The 25,119-nt window shown below is 49.0% G+C and overlaps 1 protein-coding gene across 2 annotated transcripts; it reads left to right on the forward strand.

Annotated features, from left to right (window-relative positions):
• The first annotated feature begins 339 nt into the window (after window positions 1-339).
• Window positions 340-25,076, forward strand: MED26 (mediator complex subunit 26). Of its 2 annotated transcripts, none has more exons than XM_075444262.1 (3): window positions 340-724; window positions 19,364-19,438; window positions 20,781-25,076. In XM_075444262.1, the coding sequence occupies exons 1-3, from the start codon at window positions 650-652 to the stop codon at window positions 22,473-22,475; spliced, it is 1,845 nt and encodes a 614-aa protein (XP_075300377.1). In that variant the 5' UTR covers window positions 340-649; the 3' UTR covers window positions 22,476-25,076. The 2 variants fall into 2 exon arrangements, with proteins under 2 accessions (XP_075300377.1, XP_075300378.1); XM_075444263.1 differs by lacking the exon at window positions 340-724 and adding an exon at window positions 7,790-7,849.
• The last annotated feature ends 43 nt before the right edge of the window (window positions 25,077-25,119 follow it).

Genomic DNA, 25,119 nt, shown 5'->3' on the forward strand with positions numbered 1-25,119 from the left:
CGCGAGCAGCGCCCGTTCACTTCCGCGCTTCGCTCCCCTCAGCCCGCCCCGCCCCGCCAGGCCCGGGGCCGCCTCCCGCCGAGGGCCGGCCCGGAGCGCGCAGCCGGCCGGAGCCCTCGGCGGGGCGGCCCGGCTCGCTCCGCTCCTCTCCGGGCCGGGCCCCGCGGTGCCCGCTCGCCTCCCGCCGGCCGCCACGCTCCGCCGCGCGCGCGCCCCCCGACCCCGCGCCGACCCGCGCAGGCGCGCGCCGCTCCCGCCCAGCGCGCAGGCGCGCCCCCCGCCGCGCCCCCCGCGCAGGCGCGGTCCGTGCCCGCCGGTGCGTGCGGCGGGGCGTTAGGGGCGCGCCGTGCGTTTCGGCGTCGGGCGTGTCCCAGGGTGCCCTGCGCGGGGCTGGCTCCTGCCCACAGTTGAGTTTGGCCCCGAGCGGAGCACTCGGGCCCGGCCCGGTCGCGCCGTCGCCGTTCCCCCCCCCCTCCCCCTTCCCCTGGCCCCCCGCTCCCTGCGCCGCTGCCCCCGCCTCGGGGGAGCGAACATGCCACTCCGGCTCCCCGAGGAGGCCGCCGCCGGCGAGTGAGGAGCCGCCGCCCCGGCCCGGCCTGGCCCCGCCGCCCGCCCGCCCCGGCCGCAGCCGCCCCGCTTCGCCCAGGCAATGACAGCGGCTCCGGCCCCCTCCCCGCAGCAGATCAGGGACCGGCTGCTGCAGGCCATCGACCCGCAGAGCAACGTGAGTACGGCCCGCCGGGCCCCACGGCTCCCGTCCCGGCGGCGCGGGGAGACGCCGGCCCAGGGCCTCCGCCGCGGCCCCCCCCGCCTCCGCGGGGCTCCCGCCCCGCTGCCCGGGGGGCTCCGGGGCCGCGCCGCCGCCTCGCCGCCCGCCGGGACCGCGGCTGCGGCCGGGCTCCTTCCCGGGCACCGGAAGCCTCCGCCGCGGGCGGTGGCGGGGATCTCCCCCGGCGTCCTGCCCGCCCGGGGTCCCGCTGCCGCCCGCGGCCCCGCCGCTCGCTCCCCCCCCGAGCCGGGACCGTGGGGCCGGCCCGGCCGTGGCACCGGAGGCCTCCCTCCCCTCCTCCTTCCCGGGGGCCGCCTCCGCCCGCCGCCGCACCGCCTCCCGCCGCCGCACGGCACCCCCGGGCCCCGGCCGGCGCTGCCCCGGCCATGCGGCGTGCGGCCCGGCCGCCTCCCCACGCCAGGCCGCGGCTCGGGCCTGGCCTGCAGGGGGCTCCGGGCCGGGGCCGCCGCCGCTCGCCGGGACCTTCCGGAGCGCCCGCCGGGGGGCTGCGGGGGGCTCTGGAGCTGCTCCAGCACCGAGCAGCCTCGCTCTTCGCCGTCGTCCTTCCCCGCAGCGCGCTAAGGAGCTTATCTGCTCCTGCTGGGATGTGGTGCGAGCGCAGGAGCCGGCGTGTGTTTTACCTAGAAGTGGCCTTAAGGTTTAGGTGGCGGCTGTCCAAAGCATCGCTTACTCCTTTTAAGGGTTTTTTTTGGCACACCGAAGCAGTTCTCCGCTTAGGCGTTCGTTACGGTGAGACGACTGCGGAGCCCGCAGTCTGTCAGACGTTGGAGCCGTAGATCAGCAGCCGCCGCAGCGGGACGCAAAGGTGGGTTTGCCGCGGCCATCTGCAGTTCGTGGGGGCAGCTCCGGCTGCGGCAGGCGGAGCGTGGTTCTGTGTGCGGTATTCCGGGAGGCTGGGTACGTGAAACCGCGTTTTGGTGCTGTCCAAGTCGTACCTGCTTCTGTCTGAACAAGTGTTTTTTTGTAATAGACCTGCGTTGAAGTCTCGCGGTAGCTAATAAAGTTGTCGTTGTTTGGAAACGCGCTGGAGTGGCCTGTACGCGACGTGAAAACTGAAGGAAAATCACCCTGACCTTGTAGCCTCTTCAGTAATCCCCTGTGATGTGCGTTTGTCATGAGCTGCAATATCGCGTGGTGGAGCAACAGTAATGAATTATAATAGTAATTGTGGGCTTCGAAATGTCAGAGTTGGAGTTTGCAGTCCTTTAACGTGGCGCTTGCTGAAATGTCAGTTAGTGCACTTCATGAATTTTGTTTGCTCCGAGTTCTCTTTTTGTGGCTGCAGATTTTTCACTTGACATGAGACCGAGTGTCAACCTGGTTTAATAAAATTCAAACCCATCTATGGTTTGTTTTAACTTCAAAACTGCCAGCACCAAGGGTTACCGTGCTTCTGGTGTCACTTTCTAAAACACTGCCACTGTGCAGAATTAAACAGCCAGGAAATACACAGTTTGTGATGGATGCTCTTCTCTATCTCTGCACATGAATGTTACGTTATGCTGCGGTGTGCAGGCAGTTTGGTTGTGATGAGGGGGACCAGAAATAACCAGGCAGCTGTCTGCAAGGGGAAGTTGGAGCCTCGGCCGGTGGCTCTGCCGAGCTTCCCACAGGTCAGTAGCCCCATAAGCTGAGGAGTAATGTATGTTAAATTGTAATTCTGCATACTTGATACTTATCCAGGGCAATAATTGGTGGCAGAAAAATCAGCCCATTGTTTAGGAATGCCTGTAGGCAGGGGGCTGTCTTCCATTTTAACCTTTTCTTCGAAGGAGAGCAGAGGTGGTGTAGCTGAGATGTGTTGCGCAGGCTTAGATCCCAGGCTTGTTTTGTAGAATATGTGGTAAACAAACAGGAAAACTACCTGTCATGCTGCTTTCGCGAAGGGAAGAGAAACCTCCGTTCTGAACATGCTCCAGAGCGGATTCTGAAGTTAATCTCGCTTGGGCACCAGTGTGAAGGTATAAGAAGCTGTTCTGATGTTTTCCCACAGGAAGAAGTCAGCGCGGCTACGAGCTGCCACACTTGCAAGTACTCACTGAAAACTCTGGCTACTTTCTTCTGGCTTTTAGAATCTTCTCCTAAAAGAAATGGTCGCATTCAAACTTAGAGTATTCATTATTGTGATTGACTTCCTTGTTTACCAAGAAAGTCTGGCTCTGAGGCCTGGATTTCATTTGGGCTTTGCAGTATAGTTGGTGGTGTGTGCATGCGCGTGTTTCTGGGGAGGACGAAAACTGCGCTGGTGTCGGGTGTGCAAAAGCCCAGTCCCGTTCTGTGAGGCTGAGGAGGAGGGTGGTGTTCTTTGTAGTGCTTTACTGTGGGGCACTTAAATTTAAGCTTCACAGATACGTTCTCTAATCCAAGCTGTTTCGCCCGTGTGGATGTACATGTTCCAGTGTAGCTGTAAAGCTCTGTGTGGTCTCTACAAATCTTGGTTAACTCTGAGGTCCTGCCTTAAATTTAAAAAAAAAAAAAAAAAAAGTTTCTCTACCTGTGTTGAGTTGAACTGGTCAAAATAGTGTTTTCCCCAAGCTTTCAGGACCTGCTTGCTTTGAGAAATCAGCTTCTGTGCTGGTTGTTCATCTTTGTTTGAACTCTGCGTAAAGCCGCGCTGATTCAGGAGCAGTGTTTTAACTGTACACACGCGTGTAGCACTGGAGACCTCTTCTAGGAAGCGCTGTAGGATGTATTTATAACTTAGTTTCACACGCTTAGTTCAGAATTTACATGGGTAACCTCCATTTCAAAGGAGCCCTATAAGAAATGAGCTATTTTAAAAAACTTACATCATCTTGGAAGCCACCCGGGATGTCTGGTGTTACGTCTGCATTTATTCAGCCTATTCCCCTTGAAAAAACATACGGCCAAACTACTTCTGCTACACGGCTTAAACACAAAGTATCAGCATCAGTTTCCCTCCAAAGCTTGTGCCTTGGCGAGAACGTACGAGGGCTGGTGGTGGGGGAAAGCGTGAGTCTGGTGGCAGCACCCACAGTGATGGGGGATGCGATTTTCCTGCAGGAAAAATCCTTTTCCTGGGAGAACCGTGTAGAAGCAGTGACTGGAGAGGAGTGTCCGAAACCTTACTGTGTGGTGGCTGTGTGAGGTCTTACGGGAGAGATACCCCTTGGTTCTGAGAAACAGCGCTTTTCCCTTCGGGCTCAGTGTGCGGAGAAAGCACCTCTTCCACCCAGCCGAACACCTTCGCCTTGTTAAACTGCTCCGTGCTCTCCAGGGAATTTATTACCTGATGTCGGGAGTAATGAGATCTGTTGGCTTTTGCTCTGTGGGAAAGCCTGTCGTTTCCAACTGGCTGTTAGAATTGTGCTTGCAATTAAATGGTTCCTCATCCTGAACGTGTGGCAATCTCTTCCTGGTTTCAAATATTAGACAATAATTCAATTATTTGCCATTAATACCTCTCTGCGATGCAAACCTGGCTGTGAGTAGCAGCCCGTTGTACGCTCGCTGCGTGGTTGGAGTTGACTGTAAATTGGGCTGCCGTGCACGCAGTATCTCGGTTGGCCTTGCTGCTCGGGCCTGCAGGAGAGGTCTGTGGTCTGAATTATTGATAATGAATTGGTCCATGTGTTGTAATATGTTAAATAGCGCATTGGCCTGGAGTGATCTCCCAGTTGACACATGAGTTGCATAGTTAGGGATGCTTCCATGGCTGTTCTCTGTATGGGTTGCTTTACCAAAACCCTAGAAACAAAAGCCTCCGTCAGCAGTGAAAAATACGCTTTTGAGCATGGAGTTTTCAAAGCAGGGGAGAGGGTGCCAGACACTGCTGTGACAACGTAGATGTGAACAGTGGAGGAAGGTGGTGGTTCACTCGGGAGGGTCTTGGTGATTTCTTTGGATGCCAGGAAGCGTTACGTGTGGGCGAAAGCGGACTACGCATGGCTTTTGCTTTAGCCTGATCCTTTTCTGTGAGGCCTTAATAAGCTTACCGGTTTTGAGGAAGCTGCAGTGTGCGGAGCAGCTGGACCCTGCTGCACCTCTCACCGGTTTGGAGCATTTCCTTCTTGTAGCTCGCCGTGTGCTGAGTGTTGCGTTTCGGGCATCGAGGCGGGGGACCGCGTCTCAGGTGTGTGGTGAAACATGCGGGTGGCTGCGGCATTTCCTAACGCGGAGGGTCCGGAGTGTCGTTACCACGTCAGTCCTGGGTTCCAGGTCAGGGTTTGGGCCTGTTGCGGGAAGTCCCATTGTATTCCGTTTCTTAATAGATTTAAATAACCTTAAAATGAGGATGGCAGGTTTTTTGGTGCTCTGTTGCATGCAGCTGGATGCACTCAAGTTCACCTGTTGGAGGCTGGTGGTGTAGGTGGCTTCTGGGCCTGGCTTTGCAGCCTCCCTGCCCACTCCTTCCTTTTTTTTTCTTGGTGGAAGTATGTTCCAGCCATGCCTGTGACGCTTACACGGGTACGGACACTGAGTTTAACTAGTCTGAGTTAGCACTTGTCTGGTTAGTTGTCCAGGTAGTCCTGGTCAGTTTGGTCTTGGTGCTAATAGAGCCGATGAGTTTTTGAGAGATCTCTGGGGGAGGGGTATAAACTTTTCATTTGCACAGTCCCCCTTGCTGTAGTGGGACCGTTACGAAGTTTGAGGCTGCTGAGACAAAATTGGAGCAAACAGAAGTAGCGGGGAGTTTGGGCTGAGGGGTCAAAGCCAGGGGAATGCCAGATTGCCTGGCTGTTGCGAATTCCTTGAAGCTCCGCAGGTTGCGGGGATGATGGCAGGAGCCATTTGCTCTGGAGCTGTAATTGGAGTGTTTGTTTCGGCAGCAGCGACAATTTAAATAACACCCACTTCTTATTCCTGCTACACACACCCATTTCACGTGTGCCCGTGCAACTATTTGCAGGGTCCTGTGGTGAATTGATCAGGGTTTAAGAAAGAAAAGACAATACGTCTTCTTTCCCAGGTACTTTTTGATGTAGCTCAATTACCCGATAAAACTTCTGGTGCATCACTAATAGCCCTGGCACAGGTGTGGCGACGGAATTTGGTATTGAAGTGTTTAAAGAAGTATGGAAGCTGAAGAACGGCGGTGCTGCTTGCTTCCTCGTGCTTCCCTGCTGCCTCGGGACGCTGCCGTGGGACCTTGCAGGAAAGAGGTCTGTGTTACCTGTATGAGTTAACCACACTTCTCTGTGCTTTGAGGTGAGAGTGGGTGCCTGGTGGTCGAGTGTCACTTGTGGAGTCTTTATTGCCGCTGTGTGTGGTTCAGAGAGGTCTGGAATTGTACCCTGTGTGGGTTGCGATGCAGGGGCTTCGCATGTGTTCCTCCGATAAATGCTGGGAAACTTCTTCGTGGATAGCCAGGAGGATGCTTCTGAGTAGTAACTGGTGAGTGAGCTTTGCAACTCAAGAGTAAACCACCTTGCACTGAAGGCTGTGTGACCAGCGCTCCAAATAATGAAAAATTGCCTTGGCTTCGACTCGCATGCTTACACCAGCTGGAACTGCCACCGGAGCCGCACCCGGCCGGAGAGCTCTGTGATCCCCAGCCGCTTCCCCACCTCCAGCTGCGCATTCCTGGTCCCTCCCTTGCGCTGGGCCAGCCGCGGACCTCACCTGGCCGAAGCCTGCCTGCAAGGGGCTCGTCGGGGGCCTCCTGCCCTGGCCCGGCTCCCCGAGGTGGCAGGTCGGGCACCAAGAGACGCTGGGGAGCGTGTGTGGCGAGCGGAGGTGATGGAGGGGTGGTGGCAGCCCCGGGCAGTGCGAGCTCAAGCTGCTGGAGAGCAGCAGCTCCCTCCAGGCAGACGCCCGCCGTTTGTCAGGTTGTTTCGTTAAAGGGGATCGAGCTTCTTAAAACCCAAATGATAAAAACCTTGCAGCGAGTGCCTGTCTGCGTGCGCTGCGGCGTGGGCCCTTGGTGAGAAATGAACACTTTGGTTGCTCGGAGGCTGGAGGGAGGAAGCGCTGGGAGGGAAATAACTAATCTAACACATTTTTCTTGATGTGACTAACCATGAAGCAGTTTACCGAGTTGAAGAACCAACTTTTTGTAGGTAGAATAAACATCAGGAGTTATCTCTGGTAGTAACCACAAACTGCAGCGTGTTAGAGACAACTGATGTGTAAGATGCGCATCCTTCCAGGAGAGATTCGCTGAAACAAACTTCCTGGGCAGCGAAGAACCCGAGGCTGCACTTTCCCAAGGTGCTCTGACTCCAGGCAGCTCTGTTCCTGTGCCCGCTGACGCACCTCAGACCCTGCGCTAAGCCATTTGGCTGCGCGCTGGCACACAATTAACCGAGGCAGCTGAGCGCGGGGTCCCGGGAGGGCTGGAGCTGGTGTGGGGCAGGCGTGGGGTGCAGCTGGGTTGGCTCCTGCGGCCGAGGCACTGCAGCCTGGCACTGGCGTGGGTGGGAGGGGAAATGCTTGCTGTGGAAAGCTCCCAAGTGGGGAGGGACCCAGCCTGAGTCTTAGAAAATATGAAGACCTTTGGCTCAGCCCGTGTTTCGGAAGTCTGGACCTAGGAGAGAAACCAATTTGTCATTTGTTCGGCTTTTGTACAAGGAATTGAGGGTGAGCCTGGTTCAGCAACGCGTAAGGTGTGGGTGGCTGCCTCTCTTCGGGGTTTTGGTATGGCCGTATGACCCAACAGCACTGTCACTCTGGCACCTTTGGCTCCTGATCAAAGTTGTTCCAGCAGCTGCGAGGGCAGAGCCTTTCCCAGTTTCTTCAAGGAGCTGCTGCAGTTGACAAGCAGAGTTTTTCTTTTTTTGGGGACCACAAAAGCTTCAGGATAGGGAAAGAAGGAATCTGCTCTGCCTACTGGGGATATTTGATGTTAAGTAAGAAGCACTTCTTTTAAGGCATAGTTAGTCTAAGATACTGGATTTGGAGTTAAAATTAGTGTCAGCGTAGGTTTTATAAATAAAAACCCCCCATGTCTGGTTTTGCTGATAACGCTTTACTGCTATCTCGTCTCACCCATTTTGCGCTTGGTGATAACTTCAAATAACTTGCTTTGGTCTGGGTAACACATGGCGTGACATGGCCCTGCTTACACGCTTGGCCTGTAAAGAAATATTTGAGGTAAAGGTAAGTACGTCACATTCAGTTTAATGTAAGTGTCAGTTGGTTTGTTCAGTATTCTAACAGCTAGATTATTCTTTCTGCAGGTAATTCATGCTTTCGGGGTTTGGAACAATATTTAAGTGCTAGCAAATTGCTTTAATTTGAGGTGCAATCTGCTAAACTTAACGGCATGTCAGTGTTTGCTGGGGCACGGCTTGCACGGGGCAGCGGTGCGTGCTGAAGTGTGATTGTTTAATACCAAAGTATACAATTTTCAGCACGTCCAAACAGTAGGTGGTAGAAATTTCTATTGAGGAATCACTGGAAATAAAGCGTAATTAGTTCTGTTTTACTGAACAAAGTGGCTCTCTGACGAAGCAGTTGGGGAGGAGAGGAATCCTGCGTCCGAGGCCATCTGTAGTATTCAGCAACATTCTCAGCTGGGTGTGTTTTGAAACTTTGTGCTGCAAAGGTGACTGTGCAGAGGTGGAAGGCTGGGCGAAGAGTGGCAGCCAGCACTCTCGTGGAGCAGCTTTCTCACGTGCTGTTTTCATGCGAAATCAGCTCAGACAGTATCACGATTATACTGCAGGTCTAAATTGATTTTTTATTTTTCTTAAGGACAGTAGAACTTCTGATGGTAGAGGAGCATGGGTTTTTCTCAAGGTGGTGATGCACGTTCATAACTTCTCTTGGGCGTACAAACTTCCAGCGCATCTACAATCAGCTCCAAGTTTCTGTGACTTGAGCTGTCACTTAAAGCTGCTCAGTGTGTGACACTCCTTGTGCTGTGTAAACCAATTGCATGGGAAGGAACGTGGAAGTTTGATGTCTGTATATTAATTATCACCCTGAAAATACAAGAAAAAATCATACCTCAATATTATAGTTTGTCCTTGGGGAAACTCCAGTTGATTCTCGACCGGAGTTGAGCATGGTGGGATGGAAGATGCAAGAGGTGGTTTCAGATGCGCTTGCGAAGGTGAGGTGCCTGCAGCTTGTGGGGTAGGCACGCCGGTTAGGAACAGGACTGCGTCCTGAGAGCGCAGTCTCCGTTGCCATGCGTGTAACAGTTTCACTCTATTAAAATATGAGCTATTGGGTTTTGACTTTGTGTAGTATTTTCTTCACTGGACTTTTAAGACCAGCTGTCAAGGGGCATAACTATCAGTGGGCTTTCTTAAGTGGAAATTCAGTTTTTTGCTGCTAGGTTAGAAATAACTAGTGCCAGGTTGCAGCTTCCTCTGGGTGTTCTGTGTTTAAATGTAAATAAAATGCTGATGGGGTGCTGGGTGCTTTTGTCCTGTCGTGATCCCCCTGGGCGACTGGACTGGAGCTGGGTTAAAGCAGCCCTCCAGCTGGTGAGCTGGGCGGTGGAAGGTGCTGTGCTGACCGGCCTCTGGGGCAAGATGTCCTTTCTTCCCCAGCCAAAGGCAGAAAGCTCATTTGGTTTTTAAGTGGCTGCTAATGATTGTGCCACTGCAGGGAATGGCCGAGCATTCCCGACTGATGGGCAGGGGGCTCAGTGCTTCCCAGGCTGTGACCTCCACAGTCTGCAGAGAACGGAGCAGTTTGGAAACGGGTGACTGGCAGCAGCATTTTATCCAGAATTTGGGGAGCAGTGGTCCTAGGAGATGGGTAAATTGATTTCAAGTTTTTTTGCATATCCATAAAATTTCTGTATGGTATGTGCTGACCGAAATTCTGTATTGGTAATTGCTCTTGAAAGGATTTGGTGATTTCTCTCCGAACTTGGTATTTAAAACTTTCCCAATTTGTAAGACTCTTTTTCTCAGGTTTTGTCAACCAATATGCCGTGCTTAAATTCTCATGAGCAGTCATGCAGGCATATTGTGCTTCTGTGTGATGGATTGATAAATTCCACAAGGCAGTGTATGCAGCGGGCTCTCACCTTGGCCGCCTTCATCGTTCAAGGCATTGGCTGAGAAGCTTCCCTAGCGTTTTGAAAGAAGTCGGCCTGCTACATTTAAAAGTACACCAATACTGTGATAGATATTTTTATATTTTTAAGAAAAGAGTGAAAAGTTTATATTGTGGTGACATCAGTAGGGCTTTTCTGTATTATGCTGAGATATAAACTGCTCTGAAGAGCTCTGGGTGGACATTCCGTGTGATGGGTAACATAAGGTTTAAGAACTTGAGAAAGCTTTTGACCCTTTGAAGCCATTCTCATCAGGTCCTTAAATGCGTGTTGCATATTTAAAATCTCCACAGGTTCTCTGGGGTGCATGACCGTTAAGCAGGTGATTGCAGAACGATTCTGTCCAGGCGATGCCTTTGAGGGTTATTTTCATCATCTAGTTTGGTGTCTGACTTTGCTCTTGCCGTAACGCGGGTAGGTGACAACAGCGAGCTCCGGGGAAGGGAGAGCTTCCGTGCTGGGAGCTCCGGCTCTGCCGGCACCCGCCTGTGGTGCGTTAACTCTCAGCGTTGGCTTTTCACCTCCCCGAATAACTGCTGTCAAAGTACAGACCTCTGGCTGAGTGACTGCATCTCTTCTCACCGTAGGAAGCACCAAGATCATGATAAATCAAAAGGGGTGCATTTTAAGGCTGAATTTTCTGTGTATTCTGTATTATTCTGCCTGAATAATCTACAAACTCTGTGTTTCTCATTAAATTAGGACCAGTCATTCTTGTGACTTGGTTGCACAGCAGCCTCATTTTATGGCTCTCTAAATTTTTAAGCAATAATTTTGGACTTCAGAGAGTAACTATCGAGATTCATCCGGTTAAACGTTCTGCATAGATGGAAGAGAAGGAAAAGTGGTTACCAGGTATGCGATGAAACTGTGTGATGGTTAGATGTCTGTAGGACCCGTGCAGTGACTGGGTTGTTTGGCCTTGTGTGTTACTGATGTCTTCCGTGGGTGTTATTTATTGTGCTGAAATTATCTGTAGCGATGGCTGCACCCGGGGGGGGGACGGACGTGTTGCGTTGTTTTGTACTCGGTTGTGCAGCTCAACGCTTGACAAGTCTCGTTCTGTAAGACGTGCTACGTTGTTCTGCTGAGTGTTCCACGTGTTTGTCGCTGGAGGTGGGATCAGCAGTGTTGATACCAGGAGACAGGGGATGTACGGGGCTGGGTCAGACCTCCTGGTGACCTTGGTTGGTCGTGTTCTGTTACGCTTTGCTCTGGCAGGGCCGTGCTGTTCGAGAAACGTGCTGGGGTGTTGGGATGCAGAGGGGTGAGCACGGGGGGTTGAGATGGCGAGATGAAGTGACTGCAGAGCCCGAGTGGTGAGGAGCTGCCTGCGAAGGCTGGGACAGCCTCGGGCTTTCTGCGGGGCTCCCGGTCGCTCGGGACGCTGCCCTTGGACGGCACAGGCCAGGGGGGCAGCGAATTCTGAAGTGTTGAATTTCCTACGTCCTTTATAATACCAACAGCTTTGTATAATTGCCTGTACGTATCTCTGAGAGGACAGAATTGAGGATCACTCTTTTGAGTCTAGTTCGGATTGGATAAACGGGGGTTTCAGTGCGTTTCTGCTACTTGCTGTTCAGTGTCTGTTCCCCAGGTGTCGATCAGGTGGAAGGGACGTCATGGAGCAATGTGGTCCGTCACCTTCACTGAAGTAGCATCACCTGTATAAAACAGCTCCTTCCGGAGTTGTCTGATCTGTTCTGAAACCTCCGTGGTGGCTATGGAAGCCATTTCAGTGCATTGGTAGCTCTCTGGTTATCGCTAACACAGAGTCAGTGTTTGTCTTTTTGCAAGTTAGGCCAGTGAGCGTGAAAACAGTTGATCACCATTTTCTTTATTATGACTAATAATGTCTAGGAAGGCTGATTTCAAGCTTTGTGTGACTCCTCACTATTTTTTTAATATTGTGTTAGCTGAGTACTTAAACTTTTGCTTATCAACAATGTTTTCAAAACCTCTGATCACTGCTCTCCTCTGCACTCCTCTATCTATGCGTTGTTCTTGAACTGTGCCACCTTGAGATGAACATGTAATTCCAGCTGAATTTGATTCCTGTGCCATTCCGTGTCAGTATGGTGTTGAGTGAAAAACAAGACTAAAACTGTCTTGCTTGCAGCGTGCCATGGTGGGTGCCACTGAGGCTGTGTTCTGCCCCGCTGTGACGATGACTGCCTGGCTTTGGTCCACGCTGCCCACTCCCCTGCTTGCTCTGGTTGCTGGGCTGGAATTTGTGCCACACGTGTTTCCAGTTCAGTAGTGTTTCATGTAACCCACCTTTACTGCAACTGCCGGGCTTTTTAAATCAGGCTAATAAATTTGTTCCCCAAAAAGGTTTTGCCCAGCTTCATGGTCTGGTGGTTTGGGGTTGTTTGGTTTTTTTTTGGGGGGGGAGGGGAGGTGGAAAAAGAAGTGCGAGGTGTCATGTTGGAGCAAGTCTTAAAAATTTCATCTACAGCTGAGGGGCAGGCACTGCAGGTACGATTCTTATGGTATTATACGAAATGCTTAGTGAATATTGAAGCTGACAGACAATTATTCCTCTCTGTAGTAACAAGAATGTCTTCCAATTATTGGCTAATAAATATGAATGGAGAAAAGAGTTCTGCTGCTGACTGTTTTCTATTTGCCTTAAAGACCTCTTCCTGTAGAGCAGGCAGCCTTCCCTCAACGCGCCGCCGCTGCTGTCTCGTCAGCTGGTGGTGTTCGGGGCGTCCACCTGCTCTCCCTAAGCCGTTTTTTCCTACCTCTTGTATCTTCCTTCTAAACAACTCCACCGATGGATACTCGTGTCGTTGGGTGGTTTCCTCTGCCTTATCAAAGCATGGTGTGGTTTCCTGCTACGTGAAGGCCAACCTTGAGGGCTTCTGCCGGGGTTAGACGTCTCCTTTGGAGCAGACCGTGTGGAGAAGAGCTAGAGTGTCCATGGCACTGACCGACGGCTGTGGATTTGTCTCGAGGCTGCGTGTAACTGCCGGGGCAAACTGTGTTCTGCTGGCAAACTCTGCTTAATCTCTTGGCTGTTCCAGTCTCCCTGCACCTTACTTCTGTGCGTGCAGACTGCCAAAAGGTAACGGAGGCTGAACTGTTGTCTCGCGCAAGTGAAGTATTTTGGGTCTGCTGATTTCTTCGCAATGCAGCGTTTTATTGGAATCTGACCTTACGCTTGTTTGATGATCCTGGCTTTGTAAAGTACCAGTGGGAAGGTATCTGGATGATGTTACTTTACCATTAAATAAAGCCTAAGTATAAATAAAATGTATGCGGATTGTTTTGACTCGTCATATTAGACCTGGAGATTTAAAATCCAGAGGTAAGGATAAGTGCTGGCGGTGCCTAGCCACTTTTTTGACTGTTCATAGTAGTCAAGGAGTGTTTCTTCTACCTGTTCTTTTGCAGCACAAATTTCTGATCAGTTTTCAGAGCATGGACTCCAAATGAATTTCGTTGCAGAAGATACTCTCGGTGGATGACTTTCAACCCAAAATCATTGATTCATTCACATTTAACGATCTGATTTACTAAATACAATTAGAAAACTGGCCTCCACCTTTAAGATTACATTTTGTGTCCTGGTGAATGTTTGAACTCCGCTTAGCAAACTGACTTTCAAACATTTTCAATATTAATGAACAACGTAGTGCATGGTCATCTTTTTGGTATGTACTTTCTGTGACTACTATCTGGTGTACCCTATCTTTAGACAACATCGTGTCGTGTTGGGGGTAGGGGAAACTGTTAATAGAGCAGTTGCAAGGGAACTGAACTAAATACCAGCAGGTTCTAACCTGAATTCTAGCTTTCTGTGTTTGGTCTGTATCTTTGAAAAAAATGGCATTGTAGTTTACTGCCCATGATATGTATTGTTAGGGTCTGGTGTCTAACGCGTCCTAAATGGAGCGCTGAAGAAACGCTCTGCTGCTGTATTTCCATTGCCGCATTTCAATAAAGCCTACTATGAACAGCAACTTTTCTCCTCTTCTTATTCCATGTTTCAGATTATTACCCAATGAAGTAGCTTTTATATGAATGCAGTGCTGGGAGCAAGACCGGGTGCTGCTCAGAGACCCCGCTCCGGGGTAGGGGTTGGTGCTGAGGTGCAGGTGATCGCTGCGCTGCTTGGGAGAAGATAAATGTGAGTGGAGGGTGTTGCTCATGGTGCTGTTGCTGTGTCTCCTTTGGAATCGGTTCTGCCTTCTGCAATTTCAGCAGCATTGACCTTGAACCTGGGATTTTTGTGAATGTTATCCTGTGCTACCGAAAGATATAAATGGCCCGTGGGTATATGACAGTTTTTATAACTACCCAATAAAATGCTGCTGTCCCGAGGAGCAGGGGGAGGCAATAAAAAATGGTGCAAATGCTCCTGTGAACTTCTGTATAGACCATACTGCGTTTCTTAGGTTAATTGCCAGCAGGAAACACCAACTTGGCAACAGAGATCTGGATTTGTGGCTGTAGGAAATGCAGAAAGATCTGTTGAGTCTTCCATGGTGCATCCGCTTATCTGCTTGCTTTTGTAAAATTGCGTTGATACTTCAGGTGGGAAAATGTTACAAAAATACTTTCCTTGAAACTAGCAAAATGTTGAGTATTTATAGCATATTCTGAGGAACGAAGTTGAAGTATGATGTGAAATACATTCTCTCAAAGCCAGTGTCTTCTGCTAAGTCTGTATTGTCTGTTTCTAAATGCTTACAGTGCAGTCGGATTGTCGATTATTGTAAGTTGTGATTTCAGGAGGACAGTGGCGTTAGCGCTGGTCTGGGGAAAGGTGCAGTGGTAGGGAGGGTAGGCGTACCGGGCCAAGCGTAAATACGCCGTAGAGACTTTAACAGGTGCTGATGTGACCCGTACGGATGGTGACGATACCGTGTCGAAAGGTGCTTTTGGTGCTGTTGTATGAACTTTATGCAAATGATTACAAAGACCTTTTCTAGCCAGAATCCAGTAGGATAGGAATCTGTACCAGCAGTTTCACTGCAAGGTGTTTGAATTTGTGCTCCTAGCTCTTGGGTTTTCGTGCTACAAGAAAAGACCTACTCCTTCTCCTACTCCAGGCCTGAATAACAAAGTGTCTCAGCAACATCATCCTTGTGAAGCCAGATCTGGTTTGTCGTCTATTGTGGTCCAGTCATGCATGCAAACATCTTTAGAAACATCCCCGTGAAACAGTTAAAACAAAATTGCTTTATTCACACCACTGCAATTGAGTGTTTCTGTAACACTTGTTTCTTGGGCAGCAGCGGAGTGAGATGCAGGTTGTCCTGAGCGCTGGTGCTCGTTCTGTGTTTTGTATCTGGACTGGTCTGTAGGCGAAGGAAGAGAGTCGAAGCGTAACATCTGAGTGCGCTGGTCCGGCGTGAAACGCGTCCCAGCACGTGGAAGCGGCGATACCAGCTCGCGTGCGGCTGCCGAGTTTGCTCTTTTCAAATCTGCCGGGGCAGGAGGCGGTGGGATTGGAGGTGGCAGGGAACAGCCGTGCGTTAAACTGCCCGAACCCGAACACGCTTTTTGTCCTCTTAAACTGCTGTCTAACGCTTACCCTGAAGTTAGTTACTGAACTGTTCTTGATTTATAAAAGCTAAAATAGGATTAAGATGGCAGTTAAAAAAAGGAAATAAAGCTGCTTGATCTTTTCCAGAGAGTTCAGAAACCCATGCTTTTGTCTGAGGCTGTAGTAAAAACATTTAGTGCTTAACTTGGAAAAGATCTCAGATACCAGTAGTAAGCGCCAGAGTATGGCTGAATGACTTAAGGAGAATAAATAAGATTTGTTTTCTGTGGCTGTCATTAGGGTTGGCTGGAAGGGATTATTGCAGATGACTCAAAGCAGATGTTCTCCAGTAAACTTTCGAGTGAATTAGTCTGCGTGCCAGTCAGTCTTCACAGCCCGGGAATAGCATGGGATAATTTGAAATGCCGTATAAATTAGTCTTAGCTGTTTTCTGCAGGCTCCTAAATACGAGGTCCTGGGGTTGCTTGGTGGAAGTTCTTGGTTTGGGGTGGTAGTAGCGGGTTGCAGTGTGAGTAGACAAAGGCAAACAGAAACTAAAACAATGTGCAAGTTCCTGAGACGCTGACTTACGCAAGTGTACTCCTGACCGGTGTCTGAGGAGAGCAGGGCTGCCAAGCTCCCTGTCCCAGTCTGCTGTAGGTTGCTTCGCCTGTCTGCTGTGTAGCCAATGAGCGTTTTGAGTAGCAGCCTGCATTAATAAATTATCTTTTCTGGTGCTGCTCTAAGTAGGGTAATGTCCTGGTAGGGTTTGTAACTTTAGTCTCACATCAGCTATGTGACAATTATTAACTTTGTTAAGCCAATAACAGATGGTTTAAGGTGAAGGTACTGACGTGCTGCTGTTACCAAGAGAGCGTCTGGTCAATGAGAAGACACCTGTCTGAGGCGGTTTGGGGAGGTCGTCTCGTTTTCATCATAGCGTTCAACTCTGCCACAAGAAATTTCATAGTCTAGATTATAACTTTGAAATTGGAGAATGTGATTTTTATTAGAAGTTTCTCTTTATGGCAGTTTTGGTGAAGCATTCAAAGAAAACTACACGAAAGTACTGGGGAAGGGTGGAGAAGTTGCTGGACCTGCCTGAACATTGTGTTTATATGCTTCTCAAGAGCGACGCTTCCCTGCAAGTCAAAAAGAAGTTAAAAATGAGAGGAGCTTCTTGCAGTTGGTCTCGAGGGTGAGCCTTAGTGCTCCTTGCAGCAACTGCTTCAGTGCGACAGCGTGTTTTCCACTGGTTACAAATGTGTGGAGAGTCCAAAATGGGGGTTGGTGTTTTACCAGAAGGGGGGCGATAGGCACAGACTCCGCGGTGTAACGCTGCTTTCGCTTCATTAATTGGCACCATGTGTCCCTCGACAGAGGGAGTGAAGCAACAGGCTATCAGTCTCGGTATAGACCTGGTCCCTGGTAGCCAATTTAGCATTCGGGGGCATCCGTTTATGCATATTTAGTATAATGAAACAAAGGCAAAGCTGTTGCTGGAAATTCCCTGACCAATTTCATCTTTCTGTAGGTGTGTATATACACGAGCATATCGCTTTCCGCATTGTGAGCTTTTGTTAGACTAATGATCCTTTCTTGCTATCAGTTTGTCATTTAGATAATGAATATTTGGGGATTACCGGTAACTGCAAAAATAATTGTACCAATTATTGGTGTGTTCAATACACAGAGCCTTTTTGAACCCTGGTAATTCATCGTCTAACATACGTGTTGGGAAGGAGAGCATCATGTTTTGCAAGTCTAAAAATGTTTGTCTGGAAACTCCCAGAATTGAGCATTAGCTATTCTGAGTGCTCTGGTTCTAAAAATCGAGGGGAAGGAAAAAAAAAAAAAAAAAAAGGAACACCACACCTTGATGTTATGTATTACTTAAACTGTGGTGCTAAATCATCCTTTCTAGGCATGGAGGGCAGTGCAAGGATCAAAACATGGAATAAAGTCACAGAATCACAGAATGGTCGGGGTTGGAAGGGACCTCTGTGGGTCACCTAGCCCAACCCCCTGCCCAAGCAGGGTCACCTACAGTAGGCTGTAGAGGACCTTGTCCAGGTGGGTCTTGAATATCTCCAGAGAAGGAGACTCCACAACCTCCCTGGGCAGCCTGGGCCAGGGCTCCGTCACCCTCAGAGGGAAGAAGTTCTTCCTCGGGTTCAGCTGGAGCTTCCTCTGCTTCAGTTTGTGCCCATTGCCCCTTGTCCTGTCACTGGGCACCACTGGAAAGAGCTTGGACCCATACTCCTGACACCCACCCTGCAGATATTTGTAAGCATTTCTAAGGTCCCCTCTCAGCCTTCTCTTCTCCAGGCTGAACAAGCCCAGCTCCCTCAACCTCTCCTCGTAGGAGAGATGCTCCAGTCCCCTCATCCTCGTAGCCCTCCGCTGGACTCTCTCCAGTAGCTCCTCATCTTTCTTGAACTGGGGAGCCCAGAACTTGACAGAGTACTCCAGATGAGGCCTCACTAGGGCAGTGTAGAGGGGAAGGAGAACCTCCCTTGCCCTGCTGTCAGTGCGCTGAAGTGAAATAGTAAGAACTAAAATATGTCAAAATATGCGCTATTGCTGCTTTGAAGCTTAAGCGGAGTTTTACCAGCCCTGAGCGGATGGTAGGGCTTTAAATATCTGCCGAGGCATTGTAGTTCAGTGAAGAAAAGACCATGAGAAATTAATTCATCTTTGGTCTGAAGCTGATTTTACAACCTGTAAGATTTACCAGCATTCAAAGCCTATATAGGCTTTAAAAATAAAGGAACTCTAAAAATCAGGCAAAGCATTTAATTGCTGCCATACATATCTGAGTATCTCCAACATTAAGCAGTCCTGCTGTGATGGAATAAACATTGTCTATGCACAAGACTTTCTGCAAGGAAGAGACTTCCGCTCCTGATTCTCCTGTTGTGTCTTAGGGGAAGGGTAGAATTGACCTGAAAAATTTAATTCTTACAAACTTGCAGTGTTTTTAACATGAAGAATCTTGCTGCAGGGTGTGTGGCTGGGAGGGCAGGACTGCCTGACTCTGCTCCTGGTAAGCCTTTAGGATAACGTGGGATCCATCGGAGGTTCTTGCTGTGAGATTTTGCTCAGGTGCAGTTCACGTCCAGTTGAGTCACAAATGATATTAAGCAATAAACGAGACTGTGATGCAATTTTTCCTTTGCTTATCTTTTAAATCTATCTACAAAGGTGAATTGGAAATTCCAGGGTTTGGTGCTTTTAACGGCAGGTAATGGAAGTAAGGATCTCTGTGTAGTCTGAGCTTTTTCACAGAAGTTATTAAAATCACACTTGTGCTTAAGATCTACGGCTTGTGGCAACTGCTGTTGTGTGGAGCTTGCTCACGCACGCAGAGACGGTGCAGCGAAGCCCATCAGAAAGCCTGACAGACGCCTTGTTCCTGTAATGTGACTTTCTGCCATTACTCCTCGCCTTCCTGCATGTCGGGAAATGCAATTCCGGAGCGAGCGTGCAGTCTCCCGGGTGTCTGCGGAGGAGCCGAGGCCGCATCCCAGCCGGGTGCTGGGCGCTGGGCTGAGGACACGTCCAGGGCACAGCGCCTGCTTCGCCTCCGCGCTTGAGCTGCCTCCGAGCTCGTACCTGGGTTTTCAGGCTCTTGGTGTGTAGCTGCAGGAAGCATCGATAATTCAAACAGAAGTGTAGAACGGTGACTTGTGTAAACGGAAAGCAGTGCCTAAAGGAGTAAACGCAAGATTTCTGCTGTGACTCGTCGCTCTTCCTGGTCCACTTGGCACTTTGGTTACTGGTTAGGCCGTAGGACAGTTAGCGAGCACCTCGGGTAGGGGTCTCGGAGCTTTGCTAGTAAGCCACACTGGTTTCATTGCTAACGTTTCCTTTAGTTTTACATAAGAGTGTGTTTGTTACAGCTCCTGCAGTTTCCAACTAGGTCAGTAAAGTGTCCTTGTCCCTATTCTTTGAACAATCAGCTCCCCGAAGCCAGACAGTGTGATAGCAATTTTGTGATTAATGCTTCCAGCAATTAGAAAGTGGAAGGTCTTAAATTACACTTGGTAACTAAGACCCGTACGTGAAACGTGAAGTGACTTTGTCTTCCCTGTTGCAGATCCATAACATGGTGGCAGTGCTGGAAGTGATCTCCAGCCTGGAGAAATACCCCATTACCAAAGAGGCACTCGAGGTATGTCACCCTCTAAATGTTACTTGATTTTTGTGTGTCTAAGAGGACTTTCTCTGCCTGTCTGATTTCCATCAGAGCTTTTCTTGAAACAATAGATTGATTGCAAAGGATTCACAATTAAGATATTATTTTGTCCCTCGTGCTGCTTCTGACATCTCAATGCGCACACAGTGATTCTTTCTGGACTCGGATCAGTATTCTGTGCAGCACAGCTCCTGTTTGTGGAGGGCACTAAATTCATCATTACTTGCTGCTGCTGAATTCTGTTGCGTTCAGCAACATCACTCTGCTTGCTGAAGTACTTTTTAGATGCTTGGTGACCAAGCACCAAAGAATCTGAAACAGGAATACGGTTGCTCTGTGTCTATAAAATTAATCTGCTGTTCAGTTAAGCAGGTTTCAGTGCCTGATCTAGTTGAAGTGCAGTAAAAGCTGAAGCGTCAGGTGGGATAGCAGCCGCAGCCTCGCCGGCCGCTCTCAGAAACAGGGCCCAAAGAAATTCCTACGGCTAAATTAGAAAGCTTTTTTCAGTCTTTATATTGAAATTAATGGTATTACTTGCTTTTAACTGTAACTCCAGCTGTATTTCAACATACGTATGGCAACATGTTGCATATTTCTCTCATAGTCCGGTCTGTTTTCCTTTGAAGTGCTTTTCTTAAGTAATCTGACTTGTGGAACAATTCTTTGTTTTCAAATGTGCTTTGGGAACAATCAAACACTTCACTTCCTTCCGCTTATGAAACCACTTTGGGACACCCTAGGAATGCTTGCTTAAATCGGTCTTTCATACCCTTTCAAGATACTGGGGAGCGAGGGGAGAGGAGAGGTAGAGGAAGAAGGTAGGACATAAGTCGCACCCTGGTTAGTCAGGTCTGTGAAACGGGGATTTTTATTGTCAACACATTACTGTAACAGGCGAAGGTTCTGGCATTTTTTTCTCTTGCCTCTATCTGCAGGTCTGATACTCTCACTGTGATAGGCACGCACCTTTTCTGCCTTGGGTGCTGCGCTTCCCCTCGAATCTGAACTTGCACCTTTACTCCCAAGATTCTTGCTGGTTAAAGAATTCCGCTCTGATGTGTGTCACAGCTGATGGCTCTGGTGCTTTAGCCAGGGAATAAAGACAGGGTGACTTGAAACCCGCAGCAGGTTTCATGTTGTGTGCGAAGCGCTGGACCAACTGGGCTAATCCTTTTCAGAAAGTTTAATTCAACACTTAAATCTTTAGTGATTTTTTAATGGGGTGTTTCTTAGGGTAAGCATGACAAAGCAGAAATGTTCCTTAAGAATTTTGTTCGGAATGATACGTGTTTGTAAAACAACTTTTCTTTCTTTATAGGAGACAAGACTTGGGAGGCTTATCAATGAGGTGAGGAAGAAGACATCCAACGAGGAACTTGCCAAACGTGCCAAGAAATTGTTGCGGAATTGGCAAAAGTTGATAGAACCCGTAACCCAGAATGAACCAGTGCCAAGAGGGTTGCCGAATCCACCGGGATCAGCAAATGGTGGTGCTCACAACTGCAAACCAGAAGCGCAGCTTCCTGCTGTGGCTGGATCAAAGCCAATCAGCGAATTGAAAAGCAGGAACGATATACAGAAACTAAACTCTCCAAAACCAGAGAAACTGGGAAATCGGAAAAGGAAAGGCGAACACAGGGATGGGCATCAGGGCCCTCCTCCCCCAAAAGTCTCCAAAGCTAGTCATGAAGTATTACAAAACTCTTCACCCCCTCCAACGAACGGAATTGGAGGTAGTCCTGAAAATTTTCCTAGTCCTGTAGACGTAAATCTACACGCAGGGCCTGAAGGCAGCAGGACAGAACTCAGTGAAAACGATAAACACAATAAGATCCCAGTAAATGCTGTAAAACCTCACACCAGTTCTCCAGGACTTGTAAAACCTTCAAGCACTTCCTCATTATTAAAGACTGCAGTGCTTCAGCAGCATGATAAATCGGAAGACACCACCGGACCGCACCAACCGAAGAGTCCTCGCTGCTCCTCGTTTAGTCCCAGGAGTGTTAGGCATGATACTTTTGCTCGGCAGCATACTACGTACTCACCAAAGGATTCGATGCCTAGTCCATCTCAAAGGTCTCAGTTCTTAGATACTGCACAGGTGCCGTCACCGCCACCATCCTTGATGCAACCATCAACACCTCCAATGCCAGCGAAAAGACTGGAGTTCTCTCAGCAATCGGCACCTGAGGTATCTCAGCACTGGCAGGAGCAGCAGGTACCTTCGGAAAGCCAGCACAGGCACACAGCAGGGACACTTCAGCAGCACACATCTCCCAGCTGCAAAACCGGCTCCCACCCTGCGGAATCTCTCACGCCGCACGGGGGCTTTTCGCAGGACGCTTCAAAAATGGACAGTGATGATGCTGCTTCAGGTTCCGATAGTAAAAAGAAGAAAAGGTACCGACCCAGAGACTATACAGTCAACTTGGACGGGCACGTGTCAGAAGGGGGTGTGAAACCTGTGAGATTAAAAGAGAGAAAACTCACTTTTGATCCCATGACAGGACAGATAAAACCTTTAACACAGAAAGATCCTTTGCAGGTAGAAATCCCTGCGCTTACTGAGCAGCACAGGACAGAAACAGAAAAGCAGGAGCAAAAACCCAACCTGCAAAGCCCCTTTGAACAAACGAACTGGAAAGAATTATCCAGAAACGAAATCATTCAGTCATATTTAAACAGACAGAGTAGCTTGCTGTCTTCATCAGGAGTACAGACTCCAGGAGCTCACTACTTCATGTCTGAATATTTAAAGCAGGAGGAAAGCACTAGAAAAGAGGCTAGAAAGACTCACGTTCTAGCTCCTAACAGCAAACCTACAGACTTGCCTGGGGTCACCAGAGAGGTCACGAGTGATGACCTCGACCGAATACGTGAACATCACTGGCCAGGCGTGAACGGTTGTTATGACACACAGGGTAACTGGTATGATTGGACGCAGTGCATATCTTTAGATCCGCATGGGGATGATGGTAGATTGAACATCCTGCCTTACGTCTGCCTAGACTGAGTACAGTTTTGCTAAAAATGCTTTTTACATCCGCAGTTAGCAAAACCGGCAGACGCTATGCCACTTAAAGCCGGAGAGAGCCTCCTGTCCTGGACAAACAGGCCCAACGAGCAGAGGGTGTGAGGGAGCTGGTTCTGCACAGCTCTTTCCTTTAAATTCTCCTTTTGTGAAATGCTGCTACCAGTTTACTAACAATTGCAAAGGAAGGCATACGAAGGTTGATAAATTGAGTTCAAAACTCTATAGCGAGCCAGCTATAAAAAAGTGTTAGTCCCCAAGAAGTGAAGAGGATTTCCAGCACTTTCTGAATGCCGGAATCTTATTACAGGCAGGTACAGAGAAAATTGTGGAAGTTACCTTAACAAAATATGCATCTATTTATTTGACTTGATTTGGGTTTTTATTTGGCAGTGAGATATTCGAGAGACAATGTGCAAAAACTGTAGTTTTATTTGTATCACATCTCTGAACATGATTGCGTTTTTCCAAGTCATGTGGTACGGAGATTGGGTTTTAAACAGCAGGTGTTGCACTGCAGGCTGGGCGACCAGCTTCAGCTCAACATTCCATGGGCATCCACATATTTTAGTCTGGTTTCAGTTTAAATCCAGTCTCTGAGAAATGCTGCAAAAACTAGATGTTTAACGATATTTTTGATCCCACCACCACCAGCCAAATATTTTTCCTCCTTTTCCCTTCCTGCAAACTTCTAGGAAAAGAAAAAAAAAAAAAAAAAAACAAAAAAAAAAAAGAAAAATCACCTTTTCTAGAATCTAAATGTAATGAGGGTGCTACAAGTTTGTAACTGTACTGTGAGAGGGAAAAAGGAAGCCTGTTTGTATGCTGGAAATATACTTGTTACCATTCCTTTAGATATTGTTTGCCTTATGGATATCCATCATAAACGCAATTTGCAAAAACAAAGAGCCTTAGTGAATGTACAGTAACTAGACTTCTGTGTTCTTGGGATGCAGAAGGGAGCAACTTTGCTATTTGGTCCTTTAAGTGGACACATTGTGATATAAATGTGGAAATAAAAAAAATTTGCACAAACCAGTTTGTGAATTATTTATACTTAACTCGTTTTTTTGTAAAGTTTGCTCAGTTCAGACCAGCTAAGTGATCGTGGACACTGCGAATCCGCCGGAGCGGTGCGGTGGAGCTGAATCCCGTCCGACGCTGTCGAAAGCTGTTAGGGATATACGAGATGTCTTCCAAATACGTTGGTGGTATTCAGTCGCACAGGTTGGATTTTTAATTTATTTTTTTTTTAGAACTCTGGTTGCATCCAGGGTCTGGAGACTGAAAACCCAATTGCTGTTGATGTACCTCAAAGTCTAAACAGGTCATAGTTCATCTTTTTTCTCAGTAACTTTGTACTATATTATTCCTAATTGTTACAACGCTTTCTAAAGCAGCCTGGTTCAGTATAGAAAGCAAAGAATTTCTATTAACTGTAATTGCTTTAACATTTGGGACTAGTTGTTTTCTGCAGTCCCCAGTGCTGGGCTTCTGTCCAGGGGAAAAGGGGAGGGAACACGATACCAAAAATATTTCTAGGTTTAGCGATGTTAACTCTGTTAACCCGTTTGTGCTGGATCACGCTTCCTGGAGAAGAGCCTTGGCAAGATTCTCCTGCCTTTGAGAGCCGAGTCAAGCTCTTACACGGTTTTAAGAGGGTGTTCCTCGCCGGGTATACGTTAAGTTGGTTCATTCCGTGGAATACAACTGATAAGGTTTGGTTTATTTTGAAGTCGTTCTTGTTCAAACCTACTGCTCTTGTGACCTGACCGGTATTGAAATGTGCGGGTGTCTTGGAAATCCCAACTGATGTCTGTCTGCTTCCATTTCTGAAATCTGAGGTCTGGGAGTGAAACCAGAAGCAGTGGTTACCAAAAAATGTTTCCAAGTATATTTTCAGTTTACTTCCACTTTGTCCTTCTGCAGTCGATGAGGCCACGCAGGGTGCTGGGCAGCTGGGGACAGCTATGACCTTGCCGTTCAGAGGCTCAAAAGCTGGTCATTTTGGAGAATGCTTGGGGTTTGTTTATGTAAAAAATATTGTGCATCTTACCTTCCCCCGCTCTTTCTGCCTCTTTCCCTCAATGGTCTTGTTTGGGAACAGGGTCCGTGCTCTTCTGAGGCCTTTGAATAGACGGCAAACGGCAGGAAATGATGAAGTATTACATTACACTTTATAGAGCCCGTCTTTTCCTCCACGGCTTCCGTGTCTGATGCAACCGATGGCCCTCGTGGACCACGCTCGGTGAGGCGATGCCCTGCCTTCCTCGCTGCTTGCAGCTGACACCCAGCTCCCGGCCGCAGACTGACCGTGCTGGCGCTCGCTGGGCCGGAGGGGGGTCGGGTGCTGGAGCCAGCCCTTGCCCCAGCGTGCGGCACCGCTGGAGAAGTGCGCTCTCGCTGTGGGCTCTACGTCCTGTTCCGTACCGAGTCTGTTTCTGCTGCAGGGGTCATCTCCCCTGGACATCACCCAGGGTGAGACCAGGCTTGACAATCTTTATTTCAGCATGCCAGTATAACCAGTTCTGTGAGCTCCAACAAATGTGAATAAGTTTACAAGGTGATTCTTTTTTTTGTCAATTTTGTAAACAAGTTCAAATGAAGTTTACCTTGTGCGTATCTG

Source organism: Opisthocomus hoazin, chromosome 27 (genome assembly GCF_030867145.1).
Source record: "Opisthocomus hoazin isolate bOpiHoa1 chromosome 27, bOpiHoa1.hap1, whole genome shotgun sequence".
NCBI classification, from domain to species: domain Eukaryota; kingdom Metazoa; phylum Chordata; class Aves; order Opisthocomiformes; family Opisthocomidae; genus Opisthocomus; species Opisthocomus hoazin.